We start from the raw sequence: 12,333 nt of genomic DNA, 5'->3' as shown, positions 1-12,333 counted from the left end.
ACTTATATGCAGAGTACATTATGGGAAATGCTGGGCTGGATGTATCCCAAGCTAAAATCAAGACTGCCAGGAGAAATATCAACAACCTCAGATATGCAGATGATACCACTCTCATGGCAGAAAGCAAAGAGTTACCAAAGAGCCTCTTGAAAGTGAAAGAGTAGTGAAAAGGCTGCCTTAAAACTCAACATTCAAAAAACTGAGATCATGTCATCTGGTTCCAACACTTCACGGCAAACAGAAGGGGGAAAAGTGGAAAGCAGTGACAGATTTTATTTTCTTGGGCTACAAAATCACTGCAGATGGTGACTGCAGCCACAAAATTAAAAGATGCTTGCTCCTTGGCAGAAAAGCTATGACAAAGCTAGACAGCACCCTAAAAGCAGAGACATCACTTTGCTGACAAATATCCATATAATCAATGGTATGATTTTTCCACAGTCATGTATGGATGTGAGCACTGGACCATAAAGAAGGCTAAGCACTGAAGAACTAATGCTTTCCAATTGTGGTGCTAGAGAAGATTCCTGAGTCCCTTGGACTGCAAGAGGATCAAACCAGCTAATCCTAAAGGAAATCAACCCTGAATATTCATCGGAAGGACTGATGCTGAAGCTGAAGCTCCAATACTTTGGCCACCTGACATGAAGAGCTGACTCAACTGGGAAAGACCCTGATGCTGGGAAAGACTGAGGGCAGGAGAAGAAGGGCACAACAGAGGATGAGGTTGTTGGATCGCATCACCAACTCAATGGACATGACTCCAGGAGATAGTGAAGGACAGAGAAGCCTGGTGTGCTACAGTCCATGAGGTTGCAAAGTCAGATGGCATCCACTTCTAGACACTGGAAGCAGTACAGTGAGACCTAGAGTCAAACTGTGACTTTGCCAACTTCTTACCATATGACCTTTAGTAAATTATCTAATCTCACTCAATTTTCAGTTCCTTTCTCAGCATAGAGAAAAGTACTTATTTCACTGGATTACTATAAGAATTTAATGAGATAACAAAGTTACATGTAAAAAACAGTGTATGTTATACAACATACTGTGCTCAAACAACAGCTATTCATATTATTCCAACTATTTTATTTTTACTAGACCTTTATTTTCTTGTTCCCATAAGGAAATACATAATGCAGACTTCTGCAAGGTTTGTCCCAAATCCATGCATCTAAAGTAAACCTTATAAATTTTAATTCCTTATAAGAAATATTATTTTATTTTTTAAAGTAATTTACTTTCTATCTGATGCCTTGCCTGGAATATGAATGACATTTATGAAGTTACTATTTTCATAGAAATACAGAAATTAAAAGAACACAAAATTCAATGTCACTAATGGTTGGGGGGTACTCATTAAAAAACAAATTGTGTTTATTTTTAAAATTGCAAATTTAGAAATAAAGGTCCAAAGATTAGGCAGCCACAAAAATCAACCTAATTAAATAAAATTTGCCAATAAATGCATTACTTTATAGTAAAAATATTTTATCCATATGCTTAAAAACAAAGTGAAGTAAATTTAAAGTCCAATGAAATAATTTCCTGTTTAAGAAATGAATGTTCTTAATTCCCAGGTAATTTGATAACATTTCTACATAAAGTCCTTAATGAAAAACTCTCATATGAATGAAAGTCAACATTTTAGACTGAAGTGTAACATGCACAAAACATTAAGTACAAAGACAGCAAATAACATTTTATATGTCTACCTAAAAATTCAGCATTACATTCCCCAAAAACTTATAATTCTATTCTACAATGAATCACATAAACAGGTCAAATTTTGATCAAATCAAGTACAGAATCAAAAGTCATTCAACAATCACATTCCTATCTGAAAACATGGAAAAGAGCCTTTCCACTCAAATTTTCAGGAATATTTTAATATCTTATAAGTGTGTCACACTTTATAAATCTTTGAGAAAAATCAATCATGGATTTCTAAATATATTTAATTAAACCAAAATTAAATTAAGATTTTAAGTTTCTGGCTAGAGCTAAATATAATAGAACACCATACCTAAAATATAAATTACATTTTTTTCAAAGCTAAACAAAAAATTTTTTAATGCCCACAGAGTATTGTATCTCTACAAAGCTGCACAGCCTAAAAACAAAGTTTCTTTTATCACTCGTAAGACCAACACTTAAGGCAACAATATATTTAACTAACCTGTTTTATTCAGAATAAATCTTTCACCCACAAAAAAAGAAACTTATCTTTAAAAGTTACATAATCAATTTTTATGTCAAGTTTTTGAACTCTCATAAAAAGGGCCTACAAAGACAATACCTTTATCAATTTCTCAAATCTGGTAAATCAACAATTTACTATATTCCAAAAGTTGCTGAAAAAATTTTAATTAAAAATATCAAACAAGTAACTTTTTACTGACTTGTTTACACATGTATATTTCCTATTTTTTTATCCATCTATCCATTCTTTTAAAAGCATTCCCCCTTTTTTTAGTACATATAGCTTTAGGTGTAAAAATAAGAATGAAAGCTATCAAAATACTAAGTGTTGACATTAACTATAGCTGCCTCTGTACTTTTCTGCATCCTCAGAGTGTTTTTAATGAACATGTAAGTATTTTCAAAATGAAAAAATTTTTCAACTTGCTTACCACCCAGCTTATTCACAAGACTCTTACATGCCAATCTTTTGTGGTAAATTAGGTAGAAAAGAGATGTGAATTTAAACAAACATTTTCAGGTAAAAAGGAAAATGTCAGAAAATGGGAAAACATAGCCTTAAAGCGTCTTACATAATGCTATCTGTAAATACTTTAAAAGCAGATGGTTAACAACTAAAAACTTTGGCAAGAATTTTTTTCTGCTTCAAATTTACTATTTCCCAATGAAAATGAAAGTAGATTAGTTTTGTGTGAAAAAGGCCCAATTGCATTTACGTTCTAAGTCATTTTCTAGGTCTATAAAATGATCTCAAACCATGTACTATTAATATCATAAAACCGATTAAAGCAAGCTAAAGACAGAACTTAGAAACTAATTAGTTTTTTTTTTTTTTTTTTAGGCAAGTTATTAGACACTTTCTGATATGGAAAAGAACTCAACGAAACTATTTAGCATAATAAATACTATAAATAATAAAAGTAATGCAAGGCCTCTTACCAATTTCAGCAGGTAGTTGTTTGATTTTGTTCTCTCGAATGCTAAGCATGCTGAGTTTTGACAGGTTTTTGATGTCTTTTTCCACAGTAGTTATACGATTAAAGCGAAGGTAAAGAGTGGTGAGAGAATCTAGCCTATACACCACTGAAGGAATTTCTCTCAGTTTATTATGCCTTAAATCAAGCATCCGCAGCTTCTTCAAGTTATCGAGAGAGTCAGGCAAACTGGTAAGTGAATTTTCACTTAGAGCCAGTGTCATGAGATTTACTAGACAGCCCACTTCCGCTGGGAGGGACTGTAATTTGTTGCTATATAAATAAAGTTCTGTTAATTGAGTCAACTCCTTGATTGATGATGGCAATATGTGTATAGACCTCTTGGATAAGTCCAAACGCATTGAGTTCTCTTCTCGGCATTTGTTGAGCTCTTTAATCACCTCTGCATTGCTAGACTTTTTTCTAGTCCCAGGTGCTGGATTTGGCCGTTTGATCGTATTATCAACCGAAAAAGCCACCCCTGGCTGGGCAGCACTGGAGTCCTTCTTTCCATCTTTGGCATCTTTCCCTTTGGTCTTAGGTTCTTTTTCTTTGCTCTCTTTCCCAAAACCTCCAGAGGCTTTTGCCTCCTTTTCTCTTTCCTTGGCTGATGGTGCTTTGGGATCTTTCTCTTTAGAGTCTTTTTCTTTTCCTAAACTACTACTCATGGTGACTCAAGCTAGGGCAAAAACTACATGAACTCCTTTTATTTACCAACAAAAGAAATTCAAAGATGAAGAGACAAAGATCCTACACAGTCAAAAAAGGTGTTGGCTTGAAGAAGTAATCTCCATCTGTTACATGCTGGATCTAAAACCACTATGCCCATTTCTGATAACTCATTCCAACTGGTAAAATGGTGCTGGTCAATCAATGATTCATTAGAATTCCTGAAATATAATACAGAGAGAGTATTAAATTACTTTAGGTTATCATTTATATTAAGTAAATTGGTGCTGCAAACAATCTTACTGACAATTTTGCTATTTTCCTATGATTTGAAACAGTAATAATATTGAACACCTCCTACTTTACAAAACCCATTAAAAAACTAAAAATTAATAAAACAGATTCTAACTTTGAGGAATTTACAATCTAACAGGAAGAGGTAAGATAAGAACAAGTAATCAAAATGCAAAATTCTAAAGTGATGAAACATGGAGAAATCACCACAGCAGCTAATGTCTAAGTACTTTCTATGAACAAACACCACTGCAAGGAATTTACAAACATTAATTCTATATCAGCCCTGAGATAAATCCTTACCCCTATCTTACACACAGGGACAACTGAGGCACAGAAATATCTTTAAATAACCAGCTTTGTGATCTTGGCAAAGTAATGAAACTAAGATTCCAAAATGGTGGTACACTCCCTACATGCCTAACTACTACAGTAAAACTGCTATATCTGCAGCTAATTAACAAACAGTTTCAAGCAAAAGGAAAGACTTGAAAGGCAATCATGACAGAATGGAGAGCAGTGGAGTAAAGGAACAAAATTGAGATACATATGGAAAACAGCAAATACATCAGGAAAGGGGCTCTAAGTACCCCTTTTGAGAAACAATAACAGAGCAATATCCATGAAACCTATATTCTAGGAACTGAAAAGGTAACTTTTCAGTTGACAGTGAGAAGGATTAAGGGTTCTTAGAAACAGGAACAGTTCACTGGTAAAAATGACTGACCAAAATGACCCACAAAGGTTGAAAATACAAGGGGAGATGGAAGTAAGACAACACTAGGCTAATATGATCTATTCTTGGTATAAGACTAGAATGTTGATCATCACATTTAATAATTAGTTACTCAGAAAAACACATCAATAAGCCACATATACTAAATATATTCCCTAGTCTTACCTTAAATGCATATGTGAAAGCTTTACAATACTGAATCTTAAATTACAATAAAAGACTTCTGATTCCATACAAGTTAGAATAATAATAATTCCATACAAGTTAGAAAAATATTCTGTTTTTCACATTAATTGTAACTTAAAACCCTGACAAAACACATGAAGCAACTAGCAGAATATTCTGAAAGGTAGATACAAGAAGACAGACTGGTAGTAAAGGACAAGGAAACCTGGAGGACTGCAGTCCATGGGGTCCCAAAGAGTTAGACATGACTTGGTGACTGAACAAGAAGAACTAAAGAACAAACAGAGATAAATACAATAACTGAAATGAAAAATACACTAGAAGGAATCTACAGCTGAATAACTGAAGTAGAAGAACAGATAAGTGACATGGAAGACAGAATGGTGGAAATCACTGCCATGGAAAAGAAAAAATAAGAATAAAAAGAAATTAAGACAGTCTGAGAGACCTCTGGACAACATTAAATGCATCAACATTCGCATTATAGGGGTCCCAGAAGGAGAATAGAGAGAGAATCAACCTGAGAAAATATCTGAAGAGATAATAGCGAAAAACATCCCTAACATGGGAAAGGAAACAGTCACCCAAGTCCAGGAAGCTCAGAGTCTCAGGCAGAATAAACCCAAGGAAGAACATGCCAAGACACACAGTAATTAAAGGGGAAAAAAAATTAAAAGCAACAAAGGAAAAATGATAAATAACATACAAGTGAATTCCCATATGGTTATCATCTGATTGATTTCTCAGCAAAACTCTGCAGGCCCAAGGGGAGTGGTATGACATATTTAAAGTGATAAAAGGGAAAAACCTACAACCAAGAATATGCTAGGAGTTCCCTGGTGGTCCAGTGGCTAAGACTCTGCAATCCCAGTGCAGGGACCCAGGTTCGATCCCTGGTCAAGGATCTAGACCCCACATGTCACAACTAAGATGTGATGCAGCCAAATAAATTAAAAAAAAAAAAGAATACTGTACCCATCAAGGCTCTCAGTCAGATGTGACAGAGACATCAAATGTTTTACAGACAAGCAAAAGCTAACCAGCACCACCAGACCAGCTTTGCAACAAATGATAAGGGAACTTTTCTAGGTGGGAAACAGACCAGCAAACTTAAAACAACCTTGCACATATATTAGACTGCTATATCAAAACCTCATGGGAACAACAAATCCCAAAACTACGATAAACAGACAAAAAAGAAAAAGCAGTCCAAACACACAAAAATGGTCATCAAACGGAAAGAGAACAGAAGAGGAAGGGAAGGAAAAAGGCCTATTAAAAACAAACCCAAAACAAGTGAGAAAATGGTAATAAGAACATACATATTGATAATTATTTTAAATGTAAATGGATAGCTATTCAATAGATATAAAAAAATGAAATTAGAACATTCTCTAACATACACAAAAATAAGCACAAAATGAATGAAAGACCTAAATGTGAGACCAGACACTATAAAACTCTTACAGGAACACATAGGCACTTTCTGACATAAATCGCAGTGATATCTTTTTCGGTCCATCCCCCAAGAGTAGTGGAAATAAAAACAAAAATGAACAAATGGGACCTAATTAAATGTAAAAGCTTTTGCATAACAAAGGAAACCATACAAAACAAAAAGACAACCCACAGAATTGGAGAAAATATTTGCAAATGACATGACCAACAAGGGATTAGTTTCCAAAATTTACAAATAATTCATGGGGCTTAATATCATCAAAACAACTCAATCAAAAAAGGGTATAAGACCTAAATAGACATTTCTCCAAAGAAGATATGCAGATGGCCATGAGGCACATGAAAAGATGTTCAACATCACTAATTATTAGAGAACTGCAAATCAAAACTACATTGAGATATCACCTCACATCAGTCAGAATGGCTATCATCAAAAAATTCACAAACAATAAATGCTAGAGAGAGTGCGGAGAGAAGGGAACTCTCCTACATGGTTGGTGGGAATGTAAACTGGTATAGCCACTGTAGAGAACAGTATGGAGGTTCCTTAAAAAAACGAAAAATAGAGCTATCATAAGATCCTACAACCCTACTCTTGGGCATGCATTAGAATCCGAAAGGACACAAGCACCCCGATTTCTGTACTGTTTACAACAGCCAAGACATGGAAAAAACCTAAGTGTTCAACGACAGAGGACTGGATAAAGAAGATGTGGTATATATAACACAATGGAATAATACTCAGCCATTAAAAAGAATGAAGAAATGCCACTTGCAGCAGCAAACATGGATGGACCCAGAAACTGAGTGAATTAAGTTAGAAGGAGAAAGTGAAATATGATACCACTTCTATGCAGAATCTAAAAAAATGATACAAATGAACCTATTTACAAAACAGAAACAGGCTCATAGAGAACTTATGGTTACCAGGGAAGCGTGGTGGAAAGAGACAGGTAGGGAGTTTAGGACTGACAGGTACACACAATTATATTTAAAATGGATAACCAACAAGAATCTACTCTGCTCAATATTATGTAACAACCTAAACAGGAAAGAGTAGCTCTATATATATGTATAACTGAATCACTTTGCTGTACTCCTGAAACTAACACAACATTTTCACCCACTACATTCCAATATAAAATAAAAAGTTTTAAAAAGACATAAAACATATAAATTGCATAATGATAAAGAATGGTTCCATCTGTATAATGTGTCAATACATACAAATTAATATATATGGTTTGTGAACACATTTATCATACCATGGACAGTCCTGTCTTTTTTTTTTTTTTAATATTTTTGACTTTGAACCAATATTGTACTTGTCATAGTTTTAATTTGTATTTCTTGACATTCATTTTCAAATGTTTGTTGGGCCTTTGTATTTCTACTTGTGTAAATTTTTTAATTCTTTGCCAAAAAAAAAAAAAAAAAAAAAAAACACCATACATTTAGACACACAAAGGATTGAGAAACATCAAATTCAGGATGGTGGTTTCTAAGCTGTGGTTCCAAGGTGGCTTCTAAGTTGCAGTTGTAAAGACAACTAAGTAGAACGCTAACCCAATGTTTGACAAGTGGATTTCAGTAGAGTCCAAAGTTATGTTTTCATTTTGAAGCAAATGGGCAAATGAACTCTGAATCCTCTTCTGGCTGTATGAAAGATTTAGAAAGCCATCTTCTTCTACTTATTAGAAGAATATTTAACAAACTATGAGAAATAATACCTATCAAACTGATTAAAAACTAAAAAAAGAATTGTGCTGGTGAGGACACAGAGACACTTATACTCTCATAGACTGCTGATGGGCATACAATCCAGTAAAGACTTTTTGAAAATGTCGCTTCTTCATAATATGATTAATTTGGCATTTTTTGTTTGAATAAAAATATAAATGTATGTGAGAGTTACAAATCTGTGTAATAACACAGAAAAAAATAAAAGAATACACCCTCAAACTGTTCATTTAACTGCTTACCTCTCTCTCTGGAAAAAGATACTGGGTGATGAGAGAGAGAGAGAGACAAGAAAAGGAAATGCCAGGGAATGAGGTAAAGAAATTGAAGTTGAGACCAAATCATAAAGGGCCATGGACACTGAGCTTGAGTTTGGACTTTGCCACAAACTCTTCATCTAGGATCTTACACATATCACATGGAGAACACTGGTGAAACAGATATGCACTTTGAGCCTGACTTATCAGGAAAGGAACTTACGTATCTACATCTGCCTCAGTCTAGCAAATCTGTTATCAAGTCTTCAGTTAAACCCTTTCCCAAAAAAGCAGATCCCCATTGCCTCTGCTTTTACCTGCCCAATCCTAATGGTACAAGACTTGCTCCCTCTTTTCAGATAGGTTGAGAAATTTATAAACTACTATCACATGATTATATTTGATTTCCAAAGTGACCATCTGTTAAGCAGGCACCCCAGGAGTGTTACTCTCATTAACAGATGAGACTTTACTGACCTCTCTCCCCTTCCCTCCCTCCCTCTCTCTCTCTCTCTCTCTCTCTCTCTCTCCTCTCCTTAACCCTTTCTATCCTTCCCTGTTTTTCTAGTCCCCCGGTCCTAGACACAGGAATCTGGTTGAAGGGCCTTCAGCCTGAGCTGAGGATTGGAGACTGATCACCTCCCCTTGGCAGAGAACTCGAATTCTGGTCCTGGTCTTGTCTGATTTCTGGTAGGGCCGAGTTTCCAGTCCTGCCTTCTCTGGAGGCCCAGGGAAAAGTCCCATAATGCCTGGGTATCTGTAGGTGGCAGGGGACGTCTGTAAGGCCACCCCTTTCGCTCCCCCTCTCCCGCCTCCTCCCCCTTCTTCTTTCAACCTGGCTTCCTTTCCTCCCTTGAAATCTTTGATGTTAGTACTTGGATCTGAAGTTCTGTGTCTCTATAGGAGGTTTTCTGAGAGACCGATTCTTGTATTTAAGGGCTTCCCTGGTGGTGCAGAGGTTAAAGCGTCTGCCTGCAATGTGGGAGACCTGGGTTCGATCCCTGGGTTGGGAAGATCCCCTGGAGAAGGAAATGGCAACCCACTCCAGTATTCTTGCCTGGAGAATCCCATGGACGGAGGAGCTTGGTGGGCTACAGTCCACCGGTCGCAAAGAGTCAGACACGACTGAGCGACTTCACTTTCACTTTCACCTTAACTAAGGTTTATGGAAGTTAAATTATCTGCCCAACAGCATGGTGGGAGTCTGACAATAATAACACTAGAGGTAGCAGCAGATAATGTTTATTTAGTACTTACTACTTGTCAGGCACAGTGCTAAATGCTTTTAGCTCTTATCTCATGAAGTCCTTGCAACAATTCGGAGCCAGATTAACATCCATTTATAGATAAGGAAACTAAGGCTCAAGAGTAATCAAACAACTTGTCAAAGATCACACAGACCATAATTGACTAAGTCACAAGGCTAACACAGTTCCAACTCCAAAACCCATGTCGTAACCACTATACTATCTCATAATACATTAAAGGGTTATACATAACCATGTAAATAATCAGGTTGACACAGGAATCAAGGTTTTAACAGAGCAAGATTGAAAAAGGTAGGATTGCTTTCTATAGTCTTAAGAAATACTAAATTAAAAAACCCAATACAGAAAATCTAAATATCTTTACAAAATTATTCTCCCTCCATATAGATCACACTAGTAGTTTATTACGGAGAAGGCAATGGCACCCCACTCCAGTACTCTTGCCTGGAAAATCCCATGGACGGAAGAGCCTGGTGGGCTACAGTCCATGGGGTCGTGAAGAGTCGGACACGACTGAGTGACTTCACTTTCACTTTTATGCATTGGAGAAGGAAATGGCAACCCACTCCAGCGTTCTTGCCTGGAGAATCCCAGGGACAGGGGAGCCTGGTGGGCTGCCGTCTCTGGGGTCGCAGAGTCGGACACGACTGAAGCAACTTAGCAGCAGCAGTAGTTTATTAACAAATCTGAGAAATTGAGAAATTTCTGAGCAAATGAGAAATTTCTTCCATGTATTATTATATGCCTAAATGCATAATTCATATAACTTTCAACTCAACAAGTTCAATTATTTTCTACTGAGTGGTATTTTCCTGAAAAGTATGATAAAAAGAATATATTTTATAAATTAATTTTAATTCAGTACCTTACAGTTTAACTCTACCACCAATTAGCTCTACTTTTCCATTAACAGAATATATAAATGTTTCAATAACTGGCCACTAGAAAGTGATAACACAGCTCAATTTAGAAAAGAGCCTGACTCATACATCCGTGGCCCATGCACTAATTATTAAAAACCAGTACTGACTAGTCCCTTCTAGTAATAGTGTCATAGGATCCAGCAATCCCACTCCTGGACATGTATCAAGAGAAAACCATAATTCAAAAAGATACACATACCCCGATGGTCACTGCAGCACTATTCACCCTAGTCAGGTCATGAAAACAATTTAAATGTCCATCAACAGAGAAGATGTAATATATATTACACAATGGAATATTACTCAGTCATAGAAAAGAATGAAAAATGCCATTTGCAGTGACATGGATAGAACTAGATAGTGAGTGAAGTAAATCAAAGACAAACAGCATATGATACTGTCTATATGTGGAACCTTAAAAAAAAATGTACAAATGAACCTATTTAGAAAACAGAAACAGAGTCACAGATATAGAAAGCAAACTTATTTTTACCAAGAGGGAAGTGGGGGGGGGGGGGGGATAAATTGGGAGGTTGGGAGTGACACACACACTATATAAAATAGATAACTAAAAAGAGTCTACTGCATAGCACAGTGACCTCTACTCAATACTCTGTAATGATCTATATGGGAATAGAATCTTAAGAGTGAATATATGTGTACATATAATTGATTCACTTTGCTGTACAGCAGAAATTTATAGAATATTTTAAAGCAACTATTCTCCAATACAAAATTTAAAAAGAGTACATGCTTATTTTCTAACTATTTTTCTCTTGCCTAGGATAAAGAGAATTATTCCCATAAGTGAGGAGGGGGAACTGGATGTTCAGAGACTTGAGGAGTTCTAGCTATATTAAATTTGACTCGCCTTATAACCTAACTCAGTCTCTATCCTGTATTCTAATGTTAAATGTACATATCTGCTAGCTAATTTCTGATCTAAAGGAATTTGGTTAAAAGTACTATTGAAAAACATAGATTTTTGCATGATACAGGATGCTCAGGGCTGGTGCACCGGGATGACCCAGAGGGATGTGAGAGGGGGGTTCGGGATGGGGAACATGTGTACACCCGTGGCGGATTCATACTGATGTATGGCAAAACCAATACAATATTGAAAAGTAAAAAAAAAGAAAAACATAAATTTTAAAGGGGGAAACTACTGTACTTCAAGGATTCAAAGAGAATTCTTTGGGAATCTATACAAACTCACTGCTACCTAAAAACAAACAGGAGGAGGGACTCAGTGGCAAAAACAGTAGATCAACTGCAAAGAGTCTTCAAGGACAAAAAAAATATGACCAAGAATTAATACTGAGTTCTAACAATATAGTTCAGTATAAAAACAGGTAAATATTATTAAACATGTTAGAACTGAAGGAATATTGTTCCTATTAATTGCTCTTGAAGAAAACACTAGTTAATATAATTCAAACATCCAAAAGATAAACAGAAAAACTATGACCTCCTGGGCCTCAGTGCCACCCACCAGTGGGCTAACACCAAGTCTGGGACCCTGAGGCCCCACAGTCAGAGACTCCAGGATCCAGCTCTACCTACCAGTAGGCTGACAGGACTTACCCACTATTGGACAGCACAAGCCCCAGGATCCCCTGGGCCTCA

General features: G+C 36.1%; 1 protein-coding gene across 4 annotated transcripts in view; it reads right to left on the bottom strand.

Annotated features, from left to right (window-relative positions):
• The window catches only part of SHOC2 (SHOC2 leucine rich repeat scaffold protein), an 87,741-nt gene that overhangs the window by 51,655 nt on the left and 23,753 nt on the right, over positions 1-12,333 (bottom strand). For all 4 annotated transcript variants that reach the window (XM_070780820.1, XM_070780821.1, XM_070780819.1 and 1 more), the window contains exon 2: positions 3,142-4,066. In XM_070780820.1, the coding sequence (XP_070636921.1) occupies positions 3,142-3,844 (703 nt within the window). In that variant the 5' untranslated portion in view covers positions 3,845-4,066. The remainder of the gene's footprint in view (positions 1-3,141; positions 4,067-12,333) is intronic.

Source organism: Bos indicus, chromosome 26, assembly GCF_029378745.1.
Source record: "Bos indicus isolate NIAB-ARS_2022 breed Sahiwal x Tharparkar chromosome 26, NIAB-ARS_B.indTharparkar_mat_pri_1.0, whole genome shotgun sequence".
In the NCBI taxonomy this organism is placed as follows: Eukaryota; Metazoa; Chordata; class Mammalia; order Artiodactyla; family Bovidae; genus Bos; species Bos indicus.
Note: the sequence above shows the minus strand (reverse complement) of the source record. Positions and strands in the feature narration are given on the sequence as shown.